The 20,034-nt window shown below is 32.3% G+C and overlaps 4 protein-coding genes and 1 pseudogene across 4 annotated transcripts in view; 1 reads left to right on the top strand and 4 right to left on the bottom strand.

Annotated features, from left to right (window-relative positions):
• Window positions 1-1,211: 1,211 nt before the first annotated feature.
• LOC102601129 (fasciclin-like arabinogalactan protein 11) lies at window positions 1,212-2,313 on the top strand. Its single transcript, XM_006365675.2, has one exon. The coding sequence runs from the start codon at window positions 1,327-1,329 to the stop codon at window positions 2,074-2,076; it is 750 nt and encodes a 249-aa protein (XP_006365737.1). The 5' UTR covers window positions 1,212-1,326; the 3' UTR covers window positions 2,077-2,313.
• Window positions 2,314-5,617: 3,304 nt separating this feature from the next.
• LOC102601471 (protein indeterminate-domain 9-like) lies at window positions 5,618-8,289 on the bottom strand. Its single transcript, XM_006365676.2, has 3 exons — window positions 7,826-8,289; window positions 7,314-7,713; window positions 5,618-7,170 (listed from the first exon to the last, which is right to left on the bottom strand). The coding sequence occupies exons 1-3, from the start codon at window positions 7,953-7,955 to the stop codon at window positions 6,114-6,116; spliced, it is 1,587 nt and encodes a 528-aa protein (XP_006365738.1). The 5' UTR covers window positions 7,956-8,289; the 3' UTR covers window positions 5,618-6,113.
• Window positions 8,290-15,931: 7,642 nt separating this feature from the next.
• LOC102580722 (elongation factor 1-alpha-like) lies at window positions 15,932-16,449 on the bottom strand (annotated as a pseudogene).
• LOC102601807 (tRNA-splicing endonuclease subunit Sen2-1-like) lies at window positions 16,419-17,951 on the bottom strand. Its single transcript, XM_006365677.2, has 2 exons — window positions 17,890-17,951; window positions 16,419-17,238 (listed from the first exon to the last, which is right to left on the bottom strand). Exon 2 carries the CDS (start codon window positions 17,180-17,182, stop codon window positions 16,454-16,456), a length of 729 nt encoding a protein of 242 aa, XP_006365739.1. The 5' UTR covers window positions 17,183-17,238; window positions 17,890-17,951; the 3' UTR covers window positions 16,419-16,453.
• Window positions 17,952-18,356: 405 nt separating this feature from the next.
• Window positions 18,357-20,034, bottom strand: part of LOC102602142 (vicilin-like antimicrobial peptides 2-2) — a 2,191-nt gene continuing 513 nt past the window's right edge. The window contains exons 2-5 of the mRNA XM_006365678.2: window positions 19,698-19,882; window positions 19,530-19,610; window positions 19,065-19,457; window positions 18,357-18,977 (exon numbers count right to left, since the gene is read on the bottom strand). Coding sequence (XP_006365740.1) covers window positions 18,516-18,977; window positions 19,065-19,457; window positions 19,530-19,610; window positions 19,698-19,882 — 1,121 coding nt within the window. The 3' untranslated portion in view covers window positions 18,357-18,515. The remainder of the gene's footprint in view (window positions 18,978-19,064; window positions 19,458-19,529; window positions 19,611-19,697; window positions 19,883-20,034) is intronic.

Raw genomic sequence — 20,034 nt, forward strand, 5'->3', positions numbered from 1 at the left:
TTTATTGGATAACTTCTATCCTTTTTTTGGAAATATCAACTAAGCATCGTTTTCTTTTGATGCTTCACGAGACAGCCAAGTCTCGAATTGTAGAGTTTTCATGCCCTGTTTCAAGATGTTGTTGCTTAATACTATACATAATAACTCAAGTTTGTCTTACTCCTGTTTTTTTTCAGGATTTTGATTCATTGTTTTACAATCAAAAACACTCCATGGCAAGTTTTGCCAGCAGTCTGTTGGGTGCACCTTATTTCTCGAAGGGAAAAGGGTCAAATTTTCCCAATAATATCATTGTCACTGTTACAGATGTACGGGGTTGAGTAGTTTCTTGGTCCTCAGCTGGTACTTCTGGATTCAAAGGTACGAGAAGAGGAACACCGTATCCTTCGTTATACTATTCTTCCAAAAAATCTCCCGACATTACTTAAATGGTTCAAATATATCATCATCTATTAAGGTTGTCCAAGGTGGACACCCAATCCCAATCCCAATGAGTTGGACGTCACGTGGCATGACACCTCAATGACCAACTATGCAAAATGGAATGATTTTAGTTCCTCTGTAATAACCATTCAATGTGAATTAATACAATACAAAAGAGGGCCTAATTAGAGGTTGATGAATTATAAGAAACCAACAGAAGAGGATGGGCACACATGAATCATGATCAATAACTTTATTTTTTTAATTTTATTTTTATCATGATCAAGAACTACACTGAATTTAAACAAAACTTCCTTTTTAAGTTTGTGGCAAGCCAATCATAGCCATAATTAAAATTTCTAACGAGTATAAGCAAAGCAATCATAAAATACTTTAATATTTGTAAAAACTCAAACTTCAGATCTCTCCAAATTTCCTGTGTTTCCAAGCAAACTGTTAGCTGTAATAGTTCCTCCCAACCCCATATGTTTCTAATTATGGCCCATAACAGAAATTTAAAGATTCTAATTGGATCTTCTAATATCTTAAACTTCTACAATTATGTCATTTATAAGATAATTACAAGTAAGTTTCTACTATAAATAGTGATTGTGACCTGATAAAATGATAACTAACCTGTTATAACATGTTAGAAGTTCAGTCTTTACATTGTCGATGTATAAATTAAAACAGAATTCCAACAAACAAAATAAAATCTTAAACCTCCCACCAAATTGAGAGATACTATACTACTATCAATTTGTTTATACAGTTACTATGATTTCCAACTTCTCACCTACCATACAAAGTTTCCTATTTTTCTCTCCATAAAACCCCTCAATTTCTCAAGCACCAATCATCTTTTAAAGTTCAAATTCCCAAGTCCAATTTCTCCTAGCAAATATGATGAGTTATTTTGTTTTCTCTCTTTCCCTCTTAGCAATTTTACTCCATTCTTGCACCCTCACCCTCGGTCAAAATCCTGCCTCTGCTCCCGCTCCATCGGGTCCCACCAATATAACGAAAATACTCGAAAAAGCCGGTCAGTTCACCACATTTATCAGGCTCTTAAGAACTACTCAAGCCGGTGATCAGATCAATACACAATTGAATAATTCGAAACAAGGAATGACTGTTTTTGCACCTACTGATAATGCATTTTCGAGCTTAAAAGCGGGAACTCTCAATTCTCTAAGTTCTCAACAACAAGTTCAGTTGGTGCAATTTCATGTACTTCCTAGTTTTATTTCAGTTTCACAGTTTCAAACTGTGAGTAATCCATTGAGGACTCAAGCTGGAGACACTAGTCCCGGTGATTTCCCATTAAATGTAACGACTTCCGGGAATCAAGTGAATGTGTCCACCGGAATTGTAGATGCTACTGTGGGTAATACTATATATACTGACGGTGAGCTCGCGGTTTATCAGGTGGATAAAGTTCTTCAGCCATTGAGTATCTTTGCTTCTCCGTCGCCGGCGACAGCACCGGCACCGGCGACTCCGGAAACGTCGAATCTGAAGAAGAAGTCTCCGGCGGCGTTGAGTCCAAGCTCCGGGAGCGATGATACGCCGGCGGATAAATCGGGTGCTGATAGCGTGAACGGCGTGGCGGTGTTGGGAATTGGGGCTTTCTGTTTTGCGTTTTGGTTGTGACGTTAGAATTTTTTGACGGTTGTGATTGGTCATGAATCATATTTGTTTGGAAGAGATTATGGGTTGCAGGTTTGGATTCGACGGTTGTGATCGTCTGTGATTTCCCTCAATTTGAATAATTGTGTTTCTTTATTGTTCCCTCCTTTTTCATTTCATGTCTTTTCAATTTGGATTTTCAACTGTAAGATATGAATCAAATTTTGAAGTGGTGTGCATTTATATGTTTTTCAATCGTCACTTCGGCTTCGGCTGTTTATTCTAAAATTTATTTTATACTACTTTACCACCATTACTAGAAATGAAGGTTTTTCTATCGTAAAATAATGGAAAATTTGTGTGATAAAACATGATATTCCTACTAATTTTCTATTGAGCCACCTCACTAGTACACAACGCATGGTGAAAAACAGATTCGTGTTGAAATATAGAGAAACTTCATAATTTTTCTGTGTATATTTTTCTTTTCTTATCAATTTAATCAAAATATCGAGGTATAATATTGAACCTTTTCCATGAAAAATTTTAATGAAAAAAGAGTGTCTTTTTAGTAGTGCGCGAGCACAGTCAAAAGGATGATATGTCATATTCTTTACTTGAACAAGCAACAATAAAACGCAAAGACATAACACATAAACATTGTCTTTAATTTGATCTTAACTAACATCTATTTCCTCCAACTTTGGATATGTATAAGTAGCCAGTTAAATTTGTATAAAATTAAACAAGTAGATTCACATGTCCTATGTGGCGTCTCACACTAACACATAGACGCACACATCCTATGTGGCTTCTCACACTAACAAATAGACACACACATCCTATCAGATCTCTCCAACTTTGAGTTTGCACAAGTACATTATCATAGCGGCCAATCAAGTTTAAATGTCAAGCTAAGATTAGATCCTAACTTTCGACCAACAACAATTAATAGTGAAGGAATAGGCACTAAACTTAAAGAAGTTATACTGATACACAACAAAAATGATCAATTCATCTTTCTCAAAGCCCAATATTTATAATGGCCCATCATATTGTTGTTCTAGTTTTAAGGAATTTGCTACCATACTTAGGGCATTAGTCCAATTATTCTTCCATTTACAAATTTTGCAAACTCTTCCCAATTAGAGAGGTTAGAATCTTAAATCGCTTAAGAGAGTAAAGATGAAAAATATGCATTATGATTTTTACCAACACCTTACTATAGTTCCATAGTTGTAGAATGATGTTCATAATAAAAATTAAAAGGTGCATAGAAAATATATAAAAGTATTTCTTCACAAATGTCACTACAAAATTGTTTAAATTTCTTAGGTCGTTGATACATCTGCATTCGTCAACTTATAAGATAATTACATTTCGTCTCTCACTCACCCAATTTGAATATATATATATATAATCCAAATTTGCTCTGGAATAATGTAAAATTGTGTAACCAAATATAACCTTTCTTGACTCTTTTTGTATCATCATATTTCCCTCTAATTTTCAACTTTCAACTTAGCAAATATATGCAATACAATGTTATTTCAACGAATAAAGTGGAAAAAGAGAACGAACATGTGATATTTGATATATTATACCTATCTTTAGTTGATTTCATGATTTAAAAATATTTTTCACTTTTTTGAGATTCATGTCAAGTCAAATTATGACAAATAAATAACCGGAAAAAGTGTACAAACATTATTTACCTAACCTAGGCAAGAGAATGAAAGTGAATATATCGAGGCTACCTAATACAAGTAGCTAGCTTTGACTACTTTAAACCAACAGAATATATTTATATTTTGACAATTATTTCAAAGTTCGAAGCAGTTGAATAGAAAAATGTCATAATTATTGTATGCTATAAGGTAGGGGCTAGAGTTTTCTCACTGTGACATACACACACACACATTCTCGAGATTCTGTTTAATTTCAAACTTTAGTACTATCGATCTCCATGCATAATTTCCATGCACACACGTTCTCAATTAAGGAGAAACAAAATCACGCTTAAAAGAATATTATTTAATTGATTTTTCGGTATGAATTTGAATGTCAATTTCATAAAAGTTTGAAATAAAGTACATATTCTTGCACTAAATATACTAGCAATTACATTTATTTAAGAGTATTTGAAAAAACGTAAACACATATTAAAAGAAAAAAATATTGATTCTCCAAGTGTACAGAAACAATATCAAATTACAGTATAACTTTAATATATGTTACTCATAATTAATAAAAATAATGTTTGACTATAATGAAGGGAGCAAGAATCATTTTTTTCTTCTTTCAAATTACAGTATAGCACTTTTTTTACTACTATTAATTTTGCCCTTATGATATATATATATATATATATATATATATATATACCAGGCTTAGGAGTTGGGAGTTTAGAGAGAAAGAGATAAATTATTGATAAATATAATTAATTAAACTTGTCTTTTGGCTCAACTGATGAGAAATAGCTGGAATGATTTTGATATGCGTATATATCCCAGCATGCTGCCAAAGCAACAGACAAACGAGTTAACAAGTTCCAAATTTTATAGATGTACATCTCTACAAATCACAACAAATATATTATGTAGACCTCATTTAACTTAGGTGACCACATTTGCACCCTTATTTTAATTTTAAAGTTAAATCATCCGGTAAATATTTGAAGTCGAATTCGAAACCTCTAATTACCTATCCATCACACCCCTCAACCGGTTCATCTAGAAAAAACAACAACATACGGATTGATTAGAATGTTTAACTTGATCATTAGCTCTAAATGATTTTGGCCAAATCAGGCTTTACGGAGATAATGAACTAATTCGCATAGAAAAAAAAAATTAATTACCCAATGAATAAATAGTAATCAGTATCTTACATATAACTTCGAGGGAATCATAGTCTGACAAAGGGTTTCGGTCCAATTTATACGCCCAGCAAAACATAAATTTATAGTATATATTGATAATGTAACAACAATAACTACGACAATATACCTTGTGTAGTCTTATAAATTGGGGTTTGAGAAAGTTAAAATGTACATATATCTTATTCCTATCCGAAAAATAGAAAGATTGTTTCCGATAGACCCTCGATTAAAAAAAATAATCTTTAATAATGCTAGTGTATATATAAGTTAAAAAGCTTGGTTTCTTGGAACTTTCTTAAAACATACCATTATTCCATGATTCTTTACAGATTCAACAACATGCGTACAAAATGATACATAAATCAAACAGATCTTTTCCAAAACTTAAAGAGTAGAATCAAGGAGAAAAACTAATAACTACTCCAAAATCCAATTATGATGGCCACCTTTTTCACTGCTAAAAAAGGAATTAGCAACGGAAAATTTAGTAACTAAACAACAACATCAATCCTTAATCTTATTTAGCAATGGATTATCAAAAAAATCAAATTAGCTACAAGCAATTTAACAACAGATTAACAACGAAACTGACTAATGTCGATTTTCTTTTGGCAGTGTTTGATCAAGGCATGAACAACATGATGAAGAGAACAATTATAAGAAACAAAAAGAGGTACTAGAAGAGAAAATAACAACCAAAATAATTGAAAATTCTAAAAGATTCTGAATATGGCAGTGAGCCTAGAGAGTTCACAGGTATGCAGTAAGCAATTGAACATTCAAAGGAAAATAAATTTGTAAAAAGGCAGAAATATTTCTACAAGCAGTAAGTAAACACAATGGAGGAAAAAAAAAAGGCTGACTTGTGATTGTCAAGTCCCTTTTAACAAATCTCTTCCAACATTCAGTGGTCCCCACCCTTTTTTTTCTCTGACAATTCACAAGATCTCTCAAAATTGCTGCTGCTTTCTCTCTCTTCTCTCATGAACATTGAAGCTTTTGGCCTTCTTCCAACTTCTATTTTTCTCCACACTCTGAACATTGTATCATTCCACTATAGTGAAATAGCATATCCCCACAAGTTTGGACCTTTTGAGTAATTCACTTTAGAATGTGTGTGCAGCACACATAACTTTTTTGTGCATATGTGTTGTATATATTTTGAGTGAAAAACTCAGAGTCAATGACTTCCACTATAGTCGCTTAATCCCATGGCTGAACCAGAAATGTTACCGAACTTGGCTAGCTCATTTTTCGATAGAAAAGGCCTACTTTCATTCCCTCCTACCCCGAGAAAATCTCTTGTTAAACCTCCTTCAATTGCTTCATTTCCACTAAGATTCACTTGTTTTCCTTTGTTGTTACGCGGCATCAAATTGTAAGGATCTGAGTTCTTTCCACTTGCATTACCTTCTAATGAACTCGAATTCATATCCCCGAACAACAGCCTATTTCCTTGATTACTAATATTATTCGTAGCTGTTGATGGAGAGTTCATCATTAAGCCATTAAAATTCTGATCATGAGCAGCAAATTGTCCTTGTCCATTGGTTTTAGAAAAAGACGAGCCCATTAGCCCGAATCCAGCACCAAAGAGGGCCGAATTGCTCCTCGTTGATCCCATTTGGGCTGCTTTTTGTAAAAGTGCAGTAGCCGACATATGAGTAGCTGGTGCTGTTGTTTCATTGTGATGATTGTTGTAGTACATTGAACTTATTGTGTCCGACATATTTCTTTTGTTCTCTTCTTCCTCCTTTAGCAGTACTCGTGAAGGAAGTTGAGACGAGGAAGAGCCAATTCCAGAATCATCACCATTAATGAACCATTGTTGATTATTGTTATGTGCCGCGATTTGGACCAATTCATGATGAGGCAAATTGCTAGTAGTAGAGCTTGACGATGCTACTAAGAAATCATTACCTGGATTCGGATTCATATTATTGTCCAACCAAAGCGGTATCCTTGGTTTTTGTCCATCGACATTATTGAGCTGTGGTTGATGATGATGATGACTGATTGCAGGGTCCAATCCAAGTCCCATAAATTCAGGCCTAAACAAATTAGAACCAAATTGGGGATTTCCAGTACTATGCTGAACATTAGTATTGCCAAATTCCCCATTCAGCAAAATTTCATTTCTGAAATTCAGATTTGCTGTACTTGGAACTGATGTAAATCTTGCACTTTCTTCCGCTAACGCATCACAAAATGCTCGATGTGTTATAAAGCTGTCCTTTCTGTTCAATTTTTTTCAAGTTAGTTGCATTAAATTACACATTTATTTCCTCAATTGACTAATCTTAGGACAGTCCATTTATATATATATTCTCTAAAGCAATAAATGAAAATAATAATAATCTATGCTTCATTAATTTGGTACCTGGAGAATAGAGTTCCACAGTCACATTTATATTCCCTTGTGCCACAAATCTTAGTATGAGCTTTCCAATCAGATTGAACAGCATATTTCTTGGAACATTTCTCACACTTCCACTTCTTCTCGCCATGTTTTCTCGAAAAATGTTTTTTAATACCTGTTAAATCTCCAAGAGCTCGCGATGGATCATGGTGGATACACGTCTTTTCGGGACAAATATAAACTTTCTTCTTGATCACTTCATTTTTGTTCCTTTGCTTTAGCTTCCATGGCAAGTTGTGACCTCTTCTGTGGAGCTGTAAATTCTGGTCCCTCTGAAAACCCTTGTTGCAGATTTCACATATGAATCGATTCGTCGCCATCAGAGACTTTGGTGATAGTGCTATCACTTCTGCATCTGGATCTGTTAATAAACATCACCAACAACGAACAAAAAAACAAATCAATTATGACCAAAAAAAAACTTAAAGAGAAGAATTTTGTTGATATATATATAGTAAAAATTGCTAGCTTACCTGGTTTTCCGGGGAGATTTCTTTTTCGTTTAGCAGATGGATTTGAGTTAGGGTTTGGATTATTACTACTAGGGTTTGAGTTTGGATCTTGAATGAAAGCTAATGAAGAAAGTCCGTCATCAGACATCATTTTTGAGAGCTGAGATTTGGAGTGTGAAGAGTTGGAGAAGAAGGAAGATGATGAGTATAAGTGAGAAGGAACCAAAAAAACAAAAAGAGAACAGCTCAGCTTTCAGAAGAAACCAAAGATTTTGCTGAAAACAGCTAAATCCCAAGTTTACACAGTATAAGGTTTTATTTCCAAGGAAACTAGACAAAAACAATGGTTACAACTACAAGATTCCATCCACAGACTATTTCTTCTTCTTCTTCTTCTTACAGAGGTTTTCTGCTTGAGTGTTTAGCAGCTAAAAAACTACTACCATACAATAATTTTCTCTTTCTCTCTCTATCTCTATCTCTATTTTATTCCTTATCTCACACGGCTTTTCTCCCTATAGTCGGTTAGACATAGACTCAAGTGGACCACTTTCCTCCCCCCACCCCCACCCCTCCAAATCCCCGGTAAAAAGCTTGAGTTTCACTTGAATACACTAATAGAAATACTAAGTTTGTCTGATTTTAACTTGACAATGAATTTAAGAACATAAAAAAAGCGCTTTTAAATTTTGTTGTTTAGAATGGATTAAAACATATTGAATATAGCATATGAAAAGTTAAAAGTAACATAATGCTAAAAGAGACATTTAGTGAAAATTAGTTGCAATATTTACATTTAGCAACAATTAAGTTAATGTGACGGAGGATGACTGAAGGGAATAAGAGTGGCAACAGTAGTTTTTACGTGCAGATGTTTGAATTTATTTTCAACTGAAATTCAACGATACCACTTTAGAGTACTTATGTTCCTTTTTTATGGCGTGACGCTGGTAGTTGTCACTCACAATATACAATATACAATGAAGAAAAGTAAAAAAGAAAAAAAAGAGAGGAGAGGATCAAAAAAGGGGGATGCCTTTACAGCCATTGATAGATAAGGTAAAAATGATTATGCCATTATTGGATTTTGGACCCTTAATTGATTACTGGGAAAGAGAAAAAAGGATTGGAAAAATCCAAAAATAAAAGGAAAGATAAAGAGAATAATGCATATGCTCCCTTAGTACGATGTCGTCCCGTGAAGTCGTAGCTGGAACATATTATGTTGTATTGAGTGGGAGAATTAGGTGGGTACACTGTGGCCCCATAATCTTCCCTACTTACTTTTACTCACTCAATTCCAAACTAATAATTACGTTTCTTCGTATCATATTAGTTGATTATTACAAAAATAAAATAGTTATTTCATATATTTGTCCATTTTATTAAAAAAAATAAAAAAAATTATATTACCCTTAGGATTAATTTATTTTGAAAGTATTTATATTTATTTGTAAAATTCTCAAAAAAAAAATTAAGGGGTGAATTAGAAAAATTATCTTCTTATTCATGACTTTTAAGCATAGTGCAAAATGAAAAGTGATCATTTAATATGAGACGAATCAAAGATTGTGAATTCGAGTCATTAATAGAGTAAAAAAGGTGAGCTTTTAGGAAGGGGTAAAAAAAATAATTACTTTATCTCAGAAATATCATCCCAAAATAATTGTTATTTTAGGAATTTAAGGAAAAAATTGACAATTATTTTTAATCATATTTTTAGAGGTCATTTTGGTTTGGACAATTTTTTTTTCTGAAATTGATTATATTGTGATTAATCATGTATGGAGGAGTTCTTCTAGTATTATTTCTTATTATCTGTTTGTTTTGTTGTATAATTTTAAGACGAAATTATTTGTTTACAAAATATCTTTCAGACTCTTATTATTTATTAAAAAAAATTAATGAAAAATCTTTTAGAGAAAGAACTTCGTTACTATTTAACTTTTTATTTGAAAAAAGGATTTGAGGGACCTTCGCTTAGGGGAGGATTTTTGTCATTTTTATTGTTTTATCAAGTTATAACTAATTTCAATACTAGTAGTCCACCCTCAAATAGAAATAACTTATCAGATACGAATTATGATGCAATTTATTCCACAATTAGTACTAACCAAAGCAATACTAAATTTTTATTTATGACTATCTATAATTATGTTCTATGCTTGTCAAACAGTACACTGAAAGACCCCTTAATATTAATAAGAATGCAAGTATTTAAGAGGCATAAATCAATCTACTTTTACTAAATAGAGGTCACTTGGTAAATTATAATTTTTTAAATATTTTTTAATAAGCGTGAAAAAGAACTAAAAAAAATAAAAATTAAATGAGATATAAGGAGTACTCTTTGTTAATTTTAAGTTAACCACTTTTCTTTGTGAAGTCATTTCTTACTATTGGTTTTTTCTTTGTCTTCTAATCAGGGAAGGAGAAGGAAAAATAAGTGACGTAATTATAAAATTGGAAATCAAATTTTCACCAATAAATTGAAAGTATGATTGGTTGTCAAGCAATCGAGCTATTAGGATTTTCCGTTGTTAATATTAGTCAAGGGAATGTATTGTAGTTTTTTTATATGACATTTAAAATCTAAATTTTGGAGTTAAGTTAGATATAATAGTTATATCTTCATAACAATTACGTATATTCCTATATATCATTTTTAGGTGAAAGAATTACTACTATTATTTAGAGAGTTAAACAATTTTTCATTTCCATATATTTTCTCAAAATCTTTTTAAATATTTTGAACTATATATTAATTTATAAATAGTACTTTTAAAGAATATCAATTTTATTTTAAAAACTTAAAATGTTTTATATCTCATTTCAGATGGACAGGTAAACGTTTTCACCTTCATATTGTAAATCTCTTCATATAAATTATGATTGAACGAATATAAATTACAGTTTATTTATTGGATTTTATAAGAAGAAATAGGATCCGATGTAGACGGACAAGAGGTGGCTTGTGTCTCTTGCAATGTCTACTAGCTAATTGGACACTATCTATCAAACTACAATGCCACACCCGTTTTTTCAGATATTGGTCGTCCCTTTACTTTCCGAAATCAAAATTTGAAATTTATAACTGTTAAATTTATCATCGAACTTATAATTAATTTTCGCTATTGAGTTTGAGTTTGTAATTAAATATTTTTAAATATTTAGTTAATGAACTTTTTATTATAATTACCAAAACTAATTAATTTTTTTTTTTTCTAAATTCATATTTAATATTATAATTTTATCTCAGCCTCTACCTCTGTATTGCGAGGTAGTATATAGTATATAGTAGTACAAGTACAACTTTTTCTTTTAACAAACAGAATAGTGACGGATGGTGATGTTGAGCTAATAATTATAAAGAGTTATCGTTGTTGAAATTAAAAAAGAGAGATAAATAAATAAAATAATTCATCATCTGACTGAGTCACCTCACCAGAAAGGCAGAAACTCTTGCTCTTTCGGTTTTAGGGTCCCCCTTTCTGCTCTTTTATTTTTATTGTTGTCCTATACAACACCAGTTACTGCCAAATGCTAATGGACCATCCACATCTTCCTTTTTTTCCCAACTTCCTATTACTCTTTTTTATTTATTTAATTTTTTATCTTTTACCCCTTGCATCTATCTTCTATGAGTATATTTAATCACGCGTTTGGACATACAATTTGAAATCACGATTTCAAATCATTATTTAGATATGTATAATTTTATATTATGGTTTTGAGTTTTAAAGAAAAAATTGATCTGTAAAAAAAAAGAACCATTATGTTGAAGTGTGCAAGAAATAGACTCATAGTCGATGTAAAGAGATCGTTTATACTTTGTGAAAGAGTTATACTAAAGAGTAGCTAGTTATATTTATTTGAAACTTTGTAATTGCGTACATCTATTTATAAAAGAAATAGGAGATATGTGATTAAATATTAATGTGATGTATTATAATATTTTGATATCTTATTTATGAACTATAGTTGCTCATTGGTAAGATTATTTAAGAATTGAGAATTTTTTTTGAAAGATTTCATAACTTTACTGCATCTAATAATGTCTGCCAACCTACTAAATAAGCACTGCTATTATCACTAAATGATTGTAGTTAATTAATGAGTTTAAGTTATGTACTCCCTCCTCCATGTTTTGATTTAATTCAAATTTTATTTAACTTTGAAGATTAATCAAATTAACTTTTGAAAAGTGAAACTTGACAAATACTAAGACGAAAGAAATTCTTTGTTAGTATTATAATTTATTTATTTATTACATTATCAGATTCTCCACGGTAGAATAACTGTATTTCTTCCCATATATGGCAATTACACTTCTCTATGTTCTGTTCACCTAGATCTTATTTGAATTCTTTTACACACGTACGTATCTTTTTCTTTATATCAAAAAGGCAATGCACGTGTAAGATTGGTATATACATTTAAAAAATAAATTTTTGGCTCTAAGTTAAGTTTACAAATTCGTTAGTGATAATCGTTAAAACTTATACAAGGAGGATAAAAATCAATTATTATGGAATTAGGTAAAATTAACAATTTATTATTAGAAAATAACTATAATTTAAAAATATTATAAAAAGTGCAATATTTGTTTTTATAGCAAATCCTTCTTCTCTCTCCCTTGCCTCTCCTCCCTCTATCTCTTTCTTTGTTTCTCTCTCTTGCCAATATGAAGAAATTCATTCAAATGTATTATATATCAATTGTATTAAATCATATATAGGTGAGAGTATTGTATTTTATTTCAATAGTATTCGAAAAAAATGTATTTTATATTTTTGTATCAATCGTATATGTATTCATACGAATACAATATGCATTCATCCTCTATATCAAATGTATTTATATCCAATCAAAGAGAGGATGAATAGTTGAATACAGTTGTATTCATTGTATTTGAAATACAATTGATACAAAATAAATAAAGAATACAATGCAGCATTAAATACAAAATACGATTCTTTGTATTTCCAATACAATTGATATAAAATGAATACATAATACAATGCAAAATACAATTGTCTCTCCTCACTCTCTCGATCTCGCTCGCCTCTCTTCTTAATATATATTCATTTTGATACAAATAAGTTTGTATTTGTATTGTTTTCTCCAAATTCCGCAAAAAATACACTCTCTCTCCTCTCTCTCAAATCTTATGTGCCTCTCTCCTCTCCAAAAATTTTGCTATTATTGATAATTAAGCAAACTATAGCAATAAAGTGTCTAATGTTTGCTATTATTGAAATTTCCCAAAAATATAAGTCAGAGGAAAGCAGTAAAAAAAATCAGGGAAAAGCCAATATTTCAGTTTTTATTTACCTATAGTACTGCCAACATCAACTTTAATATGAACCAAATGTACATATATACTAAAAATTCGATAGTAAAGTCACGAGTATTTTTAATAAACAGTATGTGCACATGCAATCTGAAATTTTAGTTGCAGGTTTTGCACATATCTATATAACCAAAGGTATCTCTATCTTTTTTTCTTTAAATAAAATGATGGAAAATAAGCTAAGGGGACCATAGTTTATAGTTTACCCAACCACTTTTGGAATTAAGCTATCGGAGTTTACTATTTTGGAATACATGCATGAATTTATTAATTGAAATTTTTTCATATATATAAATTCCTTGTGAATTCTTCAAGAGAGGGACACCCAAACAAACCTCACCTAATCTCATACTCTTTGGATCTTTTACTTAACCCAAATTCTCTTGGGAAAGCCAAAAGTATATTACGAAAATGACTTGACCTAGCAATACACTCACCCAAACCATACAATTATTAAATTTTATTTAAGTTAACGGACCGTACAAAGTATTATTTACACTATCAATATATACATCTAATTTAAATTATATAAATTGACAGTATAATTTTCTTAGCGTATATCATTTACTATGTTTTAATTTGTAAATTACTCCTTAGTCCTTACTATACTCTTTAGAAAGCTAATCGTTGTTGTTTTCTAAATGAACTAATAGTGTAAAAAAAAAAATTATTCTTTCAAAGTCATCAAATTATGTTTTATAATAGTAATTATAAATATTTTTTTACACTATCAATATACTTAACATGTAGGAGTAATAGATAACTAGTTTCGTTTATTATGTGTAGTTAATTCAATATTTTTCTATTAGATATTTAATAACGTAAAAATAATTTTTACAGTAAGCATATAGAATAAGTTAAAGTGTAAAATGAATGTGTGTATTTTCAAATAAAGACGACAAACATGACATTCCTTGGACCGGAGAAACAATTCCCTCCCATGTTCTTAAATAAATCAAACATGTTTGCTACGTTTTATATTAATTTGTTATCTTTGTTTGGTATCTTGTGTTTGGTGACAAGACATGGAAAATAATTCTTTCTCACATGCAACTTAATAAACATATATAGACCTTTTCAATTCAATATAATTGGATACCTTTTCAATTATTTGTATTTACTATACTCTTTTGGCCAAAATCACTATGGAAGTACGTACGTAGTTGAAACATTTCACTTCCTTAGATCAGTTCTATATTACAATTAACCTAAGATATGCTTTATTTTGTAGTATTAAATTTCCTATTAAATTATTCGAGCATAGTTTTTCCTTTGTCAAATTGACCCTCCAAAAAATAGAGGAGGTATGTTCATGTTAAAAAAAGTTTATTTTTTTAATGTCGGTAAATTTAAAACATCTAGTTAACTTGACACACGACTAACTATTTGTTGCAAGTCTGATATGATAATCGGGAAAATAGAGTTAATAATGCGTACTTATAACTGATATGATCTGCAAATTAAAGATGCTGGCTGGCGTAGGATATAGACAAATAAGATGGGGTTAATCAACGATCTATTTTTTATTCTGATGTTTAGTTCTTTCAAGTACTACTTCCAAAAGCCTATATAATCGTAGGCTTTTGACTAAAAGATTTAGGGGGGAATGTTGTCCATTATTGTGTATGCAAGAATTTGTAATGTTTCAAAATATTTTTAAAATAGATGAGTACACTTTTTAGGTATATTTGTACAAAACTGTCAACTCTAAAAGTATTTTTGAATCAAAGTATTGACAAGATCATTTTTTAGGCCAAACTCTAAACGAATGACATTTTTATTCATTTCACATTGTTTTAAAGGGATTTAGACCCTTTTCCAATTCATCAATACTCGATTGATTAATATGAGATTATAAACCTACAAAAAATTGTCTATGCCTCTTTAATTTGTTTCTTTTTTATCCAGGTTAATTACTACTGCTCTAGTGAGGTATTTCCTATTTCAATTTGTTTGTCTTAATTTTTTTTAGTCAATTTTAGAAAATGCATATATATATATGTATAAAATCCAACCTTTTAATTATAGTTTTTTGCGTAACTCGTTTAAATCTCAAAATTAATACAAAAAGGGAGTACTAAATGATAAAAAATAGTGAAGTACAATTATTTCTTCTCATTACTTTGATATGACCCTGGTCTAATCTATTCAGGGAAAAATTTTCATCTAGACGAGTCCAAAGAGCTGACTAAAAATTACTGACTTGACTGCTTATATCAATGACTTATCAAATTATTACTAGTATTTGATTGGGTGCCACATATTTTCATAATAATACCATTATTGAAGCTGCCAGTACTGTTGCGTCCAAATGAATAAATTAAAGTTAAAGATCATCAGAAAGCTTTTATCATTTGGGGCCATACTTTCTATGAAGCCATGTGTTCATTCAAATTAGACTTAACATTACTAGAAGAAGCCTCTGAGAATATGTACTTTCAAGTTTCAACTTATGAAATTCCCAGACAGTGGTTGTTTCAATTGCTGTGCTAAAAAGTGATTAGCCCGCGCTATTAATATAAAAAGCTTTTACCGCAACATAAAATAAGAATCCATTCACTCCAACTTGTTTACAACTTTTTGCTTATCTAAGATCAATGTAAACGCGATGACCTGTGCTGTAGCCTACTATTATTACTTGTATTTTTAGATTTTAAAAACCGATGTACAACAACAAGGATAATCGGACCAACTCTGTCTACAGGACAATGAGAATGGCATCGATGGACAAGATTAAGAATATCTAATGCAAATAGACAAAAACAGTAAGTAGAAATTAATCAAAACAGCCTCACTTCTTCTGACCAGCCTTGGTGACCTTGCCACCGGTTGGATCTTTCTTGTCAATGTTCTTGATAACAACAGTTTGACACATGTTACTCACAGCAAAACAACCCAATGGTTGGGTACTCTGAGAAGGTCTCAACAACTATTGGATTTGTGGGAATCATCTTAACCATGTTGGGATCACCATTTTTAAGAACTTGAGCACCTTCTCAAGTTCCTAGCCAGACAGCATATCAACCTTGGTCAAGATCTCAGCAAACTTGCCGGTAATGAGGGAGGTGTGGCAACCAAGGACAGGGGCATCTCCGTTTCCAATCTGGACACGATGATTCATGATGATGACCAGGGAAGTGTTGGAAGCCCCCTTTGGCTGGGTCATCCTTGGAGTTGGAAGCCACAAAACCATGCTTGAGATCCTTAACCACAAGTCCACAACATTCAGCAGGTTGAATCCAACATTGTCACCAGTAAGTGCCTCCTATAGACCTTTGTGGTGCATCTCAACAGATTCAACTTGGATCACATTTTACTTTTTCCTCACGGCCTTGCTCTGGACTCCATCTTGTGATTGTTCTCTCTTCAACAATATAATTATCTAAGCATGATGGAGAAGCTGCACAACTTTGTTGTTGTTGCTCAATATCGAGAATTAACAATGTTTTCGCCACACTACCACAAAGACGAAGAGTGCAGTGGAAGTCGGACCAAACTCTCAAGCGACCATTTGCACTACCATCTTGTGCTGATAAAACGAGCACAGCATATTCAGAATGTACCAAAGCAGGATGATGACGATAGGCAACAAAGTCTACCCCATACTGAGAGCCCGATCTAGTCACCCAGTTCTTACTTCGAAGGTGAGAAAAAACTTTGAATAAGATAGGAAAAGTTTCCTTCTTGGATGTCATATGCTTCCATAACTCATCATTATTCAGTTCAGTGTCATTGTGGTCAACAACCTTAATGCATTTTAGAGAATATTGAAGGTAAAAAGCTTCTTCCATGGAGAGCTGAAACCATTGCTCATTCTTTTCTGATGTTACCCTAGGTCTACCAAAACATGCACGATTGAGGAGGTCAGTTAATTCTGCATCTGCTTTAAGAAGCACACTCATACCAGAAAGCAGTCCTATGGAGTTTGAGCTGATCAGAAAATATTGGAGCTGGCTGACTATTTCTGAAATGGGATCTGCAAGAGCTTTAACTTGTGCCCCTTGTCCTTTCCACCTCGACCCCATTATTCACGTTCACAACAAAAAAAGGAGCTCTGAAATGACGATACTCTGATTTACACCTGTTTGTTCAACCAACATCGCAACTAAAAGAGTGTAATGAACCAGTTACATAGTTATACAACACATTATCATTAGCAAAAAAAAAACACTAGGTACAAAGTTTCAGAAGTATTAAGTAAATTGCATTTTGCCACAGCAGACATAAATTATGCCTATAAAGTTACAAGGATTAAGAGTGCGAAAATTCTTTTAGTATTACAGAATTCATGAAGTGTTGTGTCTTATTATGTCCAACATACTTTAAATTAAATCTATGAAATGGTAGTTCCAGTTTCATTCTAGGAAAGCACTTTGTCATACAACTATTGGCAGTAAATCAACTGAAATGATCCAAATAAAGAATCCTTTATGATTCGACGATCAGAAAGCAATTATATTGCACATTCATCAAATCGTAACAGAGACAAAACACTAGGTAATTCTTGCATCTGTTTTAGTTTTGGTGAACAAAGTTATCTGTATGTAATTAGTGAAGCGCAAACAGGCCCACACACCATTATCAAATTTTTTTTTGAAAGTTGTAGATTCAATTAGGTCTACAAATATACTTAGAAGAGATGTAGGTTTTAGAAGTACAAGTATATCGATCGAAAGAGATGAGTATGTACTTAGAATAATTGAAAGTAAATAAATGAGGAAATGGAGCTTACCTTTTGAAATCCAAAGTAGAGGGCTCCTCTCCTCCTAAACACAAGCCGCCAGAGCCCAGAAGATGGGACAAGCAAATCAATTAAAGTTGAAGAGGAGGATTTGTGAGTGTTTTTACCTAAATGCCCTTATCTTTTCTCTTAGGAAAATTGGAGTACTAATGAACAGGTTTGTGTCTACTCCAGTGAAACACCACCGTGCTGTTAAATCTAGCATTCCGAAGCCTTAAAGTCAAAAATTATTTATATGTTTGATTGATGAAACACCAATTAAAATAAATCGTAAAGTTTATAATAAACCATCAATTTGATTTCATGTTACATTCAACCAAGCCGATTATTTTTCAAAGTGATATGATATTAACAAGAAATGACTAAATGATTTGGAGACCGAATGAAACTCTAATTAATGGAGTTCAAAGGCATCAATAGAACCCGAAAAGGAAAATCCTTTTTATTCAAAACTCACACTCGCAAGACAACAAAGGAATCAAAATGCAATCTTAAGAAGAAAAAAAAAAAGTAGTTCCTAGATTGGCATCTACCTTTCAAGCCAAAACTCAAACTAGAGTTATTGTTGGATAAATAAAATTTCCAACACTTTTTACTAAACTAATCAAAACCCATGATCATGTCATGCCTAAGCTCCCCACAATCCTCTCAAAATTGGTCTTCTTCTTCCTCTCTGGCTCTGAAGCCTTGTCTTGTGAAGAATCCCACGACGATGCAGGCAATATGACTTGTTCGTGTTGAGCATTGGCAATCCTCTTAAGCCTTTTCTCATTAATTCCAAATGCAGCTGCAAATTCTGGCCCTCTTAAGCTCTGCATCAATGAGTTCTTACCCACCAAGAACTGTTGATGATTCCTCCTTGCTGATGTTGTGAAGCCAAAGAACTCAAAATGGCCATTTGTTGAAGCAATTTGGCAGAAAGGGAAGTACCTTGGCACCCAAAAAACGTCCCCTTCTCGTACTCTGGCATTCATTGCTAAAGTCCCATTTGGATACACAATTTGAATCCTACCAGTCCCTTTTAACACTACTCCATACTCTATTGCTGATGGATTAACATGAGGTGCCATCATGGATCCCTACATTATAAAAAAACAAAAAAAACATATTAATGCGAAGAAAGAGATCGACTATACCATGATGTTGAATTATGTGAGGGTCATTACCGGAGATAGATTGACAAGGTAAACGCCATTGCCAGATTGTTCTAGAGGAGAATAATCAGACGAATCCACATTCTTGCTCCATCCATAATGGTTCTTGAAATTGGGCTTCTTCTTGTAGAGATTGTATACTGATGGAGCTTTATGATGATGATTGACAACATTTTCTCTGTTTACTAAATTAAACAAAAATTTCCTCAATGACCATGTTGATTTTTCCTCTTTTGGGCTAGCTTCTTCCCCAAAATTCACAATCCTCTTCAAGTGAGCTAGTTTTTGGGCCGGTTCTTGGGCCAAGAATTCGGACCACATATTTTTGTGATGAGAACCAGGTATATGCACAATTGGACCAGAAGTTTGCCTGGTCATAAACGTATGTAATTCTTCTGGCGAGACCTGCCATGTTACATAATATTAACTCAATTTTTTCTACTGATAAATGTTGTAAGAAATGGTAAAACTACTTACATTAAGAGCAGTTGCTAATGTGTTATGATCGAATCCAGCAAGGACGGATGCAGGATGAGTTCCACCGCCAATGAAGAAAGACTGTAAAATGTTTCAACATTACAGAAAGTTTTGGGAAGAAAAGAAAGCCATTAAAATACCAATTTTTCAGAAACTAGCTTAGGGTACCTGGAAAGCATGCCATCCCATGGATTCTGAGGTAATATCAATACTACAAGTTATGCGAAGTCTCTGATTTTCAAGTCTATTCTCCAAATAGAAAGCTGATCCAGCAGGAATTGTGTACACATCTCCATGCTTTAAATGCCTTTCCACTAATTCACCGCTATAGATGTGTCCAACTCTTGCTTCCCCTGTATTCGTTTCATCAAAAAATGAATATTCTAGCTCGTTATTTACACTATCCTTATACTTCAAAATGCAGTAATATACAATCTATCATATTATTTTCCAAGCTACAGATCCGGGAAGATGTAATGACCCTCATGGTCATTTCTGTGTCTTG

The sequence above is a fragment of the Solanum tuberosum genome, unplaced genomic scaffold (assembly GCF_000226075.1).
Source record: "Solanum tuberosum cultivar DM 1-3 516 R44 unplaced genomic scaffold, SolTub_3.0 scf00575, whole genome shotgun sequence".
In the NCBI taxonomy this organism is placed as follows: Eukaryota; Viridiplantae; Streptophyta; class Magnoliopsida; order Solanales; family Solanaceae; genus Solanum; species Solanum tuberosum.

What these genes read in the sequence shown, in the direction of transcription:
- LOC102601129 (XM_006365675.2), top strand. Translation starts at nt 1,327, where the DNA reads ATGATGAGTTATTTTGTTTTCTCTCTTTCCCTCTTAGCAATTTTACTC.
- LOC102601471 (XM_006365676.2), bottom strand. Translation starts at nt 7,955, where the DNA reads ATGATGTCTGATGACGGACTTTCTTCATTAGCTTTCATTCAAGATCCA. An exon ending in AAATCTCCCCGGAAAACCAG is followed by an intron (nt 7,714 to 7,825) that starts GTAAGCTAGCAA and finishes GTTTATTAACAG; the next exon opens with ATCCAGATGCAGAAGTGATA. An exon ending in TGTGGAACTCTATTCTCCAG is followed by an intron (nt 7,171 to 7,313) that starts GTACCAAATTAA and finishes AAAATTGAACAG; the next exon opens with AAAGGACAGCTTTATAACAC.
- LOC102601807 (XM_006365677.2), bottom strand. Translation starts at nt 17,182, where the DNA reads ATGGGGTCGAGGTGGAAAGGACAAGGGGCACAAGTTAAAGCTCTTGCA.